A 3,519-nucleotide genomic window follows, 5' to 3' on the forward strand; every position below is an offset into this window, starting at 1 on the left:
GCTAAAGAATTTAAGCATAACCTGAAGTATAATATTCAAATGATTAAAATTATATCAGTTATTCAAAAATGTATTTCGATTTTGAAATATAAGTTGGAATTTTTTAAAAAAAGTAAAAAAAAAACATAATGCTGATTTTAGTAACAACTGGCAGTTTAGTTGATTCGCATAATTCGTTACGTTTAGATACAACGGATGATTTATCGAAGCTTAAACAGGTTAAATGTTATTTTTATTTCTTTTTCTAAATTTAATTATTCCTTAATTATCTTTTAAATTCCTAATTGATTGCTGTAAAAATTAGTTCTTGTTTGAATGTAAAACTAATATCACTTTAAATTTATGCTTCATTATCTTTGCTAACTGAATTACCTGTGGTAATTTAATGAAAGCAATAATTAGCACAATTAATATAATAAATTTTAGCAATTGTATCAAAGGTATAAAATAATGAAATATTACAGAGATTAGCAAAAAGTGCGGAAGAAAATATAGCAAGCAGCTATTTCAAACCATTCAGCAGGGATGGTCTTGTCAATAAATACAGAGCTGATCGGAATCGTACCATTGGTAACATTTCCGGAAATTCTCATTACAGCTTTTCGTTCTTCAATTGCTTTTTCTTTTTTTTCCCCGCTAGAAAGTGTTGGGTGAACGTTTAAGAAATCTCGTCTATTGTTACCATCGGATAGAATAATTTGGGAGATGTGACATTACTAGAAAATACGGTAGACCAAATATTCGTTTCAATTATTGCTAATTCGATAAGCCTATTAAGCCTGATATACATTCCAAAATGAAAGCTATATCGGATAATGTAAATGTCGGAAAATAATATATGAAAATTATACCCAAATATTTCACCTTTTTTTTTTCTTCCAATTATATCGTTTTCATTTCCATTTTTTTTTTTTTTTTTTTTTTTTTTTTTTTTTTGTCTTATTTTTCAGATTTACGACTGGATAAATATTCATTAGGAAGGAAACAAACATGTAATGATTTACTGAGAGGTGTTGTATATACGGATGATATCTATGAGAAGCCTTCTCTTTTCCGGAAACCACAACGTCTTGAAGCACTTTCAGTGAAATCAAAATAAGCATAATATATTTTTGAATGCTTCAAATCATTTATATTTAGGATTTACAGATATTTTTTTTTGTCAAATTTAGTTAAAATTAATTTATGATAGGTGACAAATATATGACAGAAGATTTGAGTTATCTTGAATCGTTTTGTAATTTCATTGCTCAATAAATATGTCATAATTTTTGGAAATTATTAAAACTTTGAATATCACTTTTTCACTCTCTATCTTTCATTGACCTTCTTCATCAATTTGTTATTAATATCAATATCATATATTTAATAAATTTATATTTAGTTTAGTAATTGGATATTTTTAATAATTTATGTAAAATAATAATCCCAGTTCCTTCATCGTAAATGCATTTCATTTCATTTATGCATTTGCTGTCATCGATTGCTCAATCATTTTATGGTATCATCTATGATATTGAATAAATGGTGCAGTATAGCAGTAGCCAACAGCAGGACAATGGTCAGTCATTTGTCATTTTCATGTTGGAGAAAATGAGGAAAATATCGGGTGAAGCTATTGTAAATTCCTTTATCCGCCTCCAATACATACATAACTATGTGTTACTCAATGTACTTTAACAAAATTTACACTTCCTGATATTACTCTTATCTCCGTCATCTTTACCGTACTTACGCCATGTTATGTATTAAAAGTTCTTTGTTGAAATTTTATTAATTACAGGTATTAGTGATTGAAATAATTACTAAATGAATATTTATTAGTAATGAGTTTAAGGTATTTACCATAATGCTAACCGGAAAATTATTTCCCCGGAAGAAGAATGGGAAGATGTATTAAAGCAATAATTCATTAACTAAATGAGGATTAGGGAACAGTTGTTCGATTAATGAGTACATTCATTTTCGCATATTTTAACCTAATTTTGCTTTTTCCAATTCATCAAAATTTGTTTTTCTTTTTTATTCTTTGATTTCTTTCATCCTTTCCTCACTTTTGCACTAACTCTTACATTTTCTTTTCTTTTTTTTTTTTTTTTAAACTTTTTCAACAGGTAAGGTTAAATTCTTTTAAAGTAACATTATGATAATGTGAAAATTTAAATGTAAGAATAGCAATGAAGAATTTTTAATAATTAATTAGGCGGAATTATATTAAAAGTTGGAATGTTGAAGGAAGAATATGAAGTTTATTATGTATATTGGCGCCATTTTTTTTTTTTCATTTCTCTTCATTTCAAATAAATATTTAACCAAATTAATGCATTGCCATTGTTCAGCGCATTCCATTGGTGAGTTAAAAAAAAAAAAAAGAATTCATACAATGATATTATTTTTGTCACTTATAGAGGACATTTTGGCTTCATGCCCATTATCTAAGCATTTCTCATTTTGTCATCGATTAAAATCGGCAACAATTTTTGCTCGCAGGTTAAAATGATTGTCTGAAACATTTTCTATTTAGCTTTAAAAAAATATTGTAGAATTTAACTTTAACGTTTTGACATACACGAAACACATACACACACACACACACATGCACACACACACACACACACACACACACTACGCACATATACATACATACTACACATGTACATACATCTATGCACATGCATACATACACATATACATACACACACACACACACATAAATGCATTAGCATGTCACATACAAACATTTGACATAAACATGCATATATACATGCAAAAAATATACTTATAACCATACACATACATACAATTATATACAACATAATCACATGCTTAAATAAACATATATTAATCATATCCATAAATATATGATTTATATATATATATATATATATATATTTATATGAATAAAATAAATAAATAAATGAATGAATGAATACACACTTATATACATATATACATGCATAGATGTACATACATTCACAAATATTTTGATTTAAAATAGGACAGAGAAGTTGGATTTTTGTGGATTCTGAATGCTTGAAAATTTGATCGTGTCAATGAAAATTCCTTGAATTAATGAATTTTCCATTCATTCCTCTTGTTCTCAATGAAATTTCTCTATTGCATCTCACATTCAAACTATCATCATCATCATCATCATTATTATCATCATCATCATCATTATCATCATCATCACGACCATCGTCATCGTCATCATCATCGTCATCATTATCATTATCATTATTCTCTTCTCAATTGTTCACATTTTTCCTGCCTATTTCATCTTTTTCCCTCTTTTGGCTTCCTTTTCTCTTCCTCTTTGTTGACACATTTGTGTCTTTTAATATTAAACATTTTCGATTAACATTTTTCGGATGTCCGTACACTTCATTTTATCATATTATTGCATCATATAATTTTACTACTTTAAATAATCACCTCTAGACTGAATCCCTGTTTACAGTTCTGTTACAGTTATCATCTCTAGACTGAATCCCTGTTTACAGTTCTGTTACAGTTATC

At 27.4% G+C, this 3,519-nt stretch overlaps 1 protein-coding gene across 1 annotated transcript; it reads left to right on the forward strand.

The window, feature by feature from the left end:
- Positions 1-128: 128 nt before the first annotated feature.
- Positions 129-1,099, forward strand: LOAG_13694 (hypothetical protein; the record flags this gene model as incomplete). Its single annotated transcript, XM_020448714.1, has 3 exons — positions 129-218; positions 465-570; positions 951-1,099. The coding sequence occupies 3 exons, from the start codon at positions 129-131 to the stop codon at positions 1,097-1,099; spliced, it is 345 nt and encodes a 114-aa protein (XP_020301164.1).
- Between the last annotated feature and the right edge of the window lie 2,420 nt (positions 1,100-3,519).

Source organism: Loa loa (assembly GCF_000183805.2).
Source record: "Loa loa unplaced genomic scaffold supercont3.238, whole genome shotgun sequence".
Taxonomy (NCBI): domain Eukaryota; kingdom Metazoa; phylum Nematoda; class Chromadorea; order Rhabditida; family Onchocercidae; genus Loa; species Loa loa.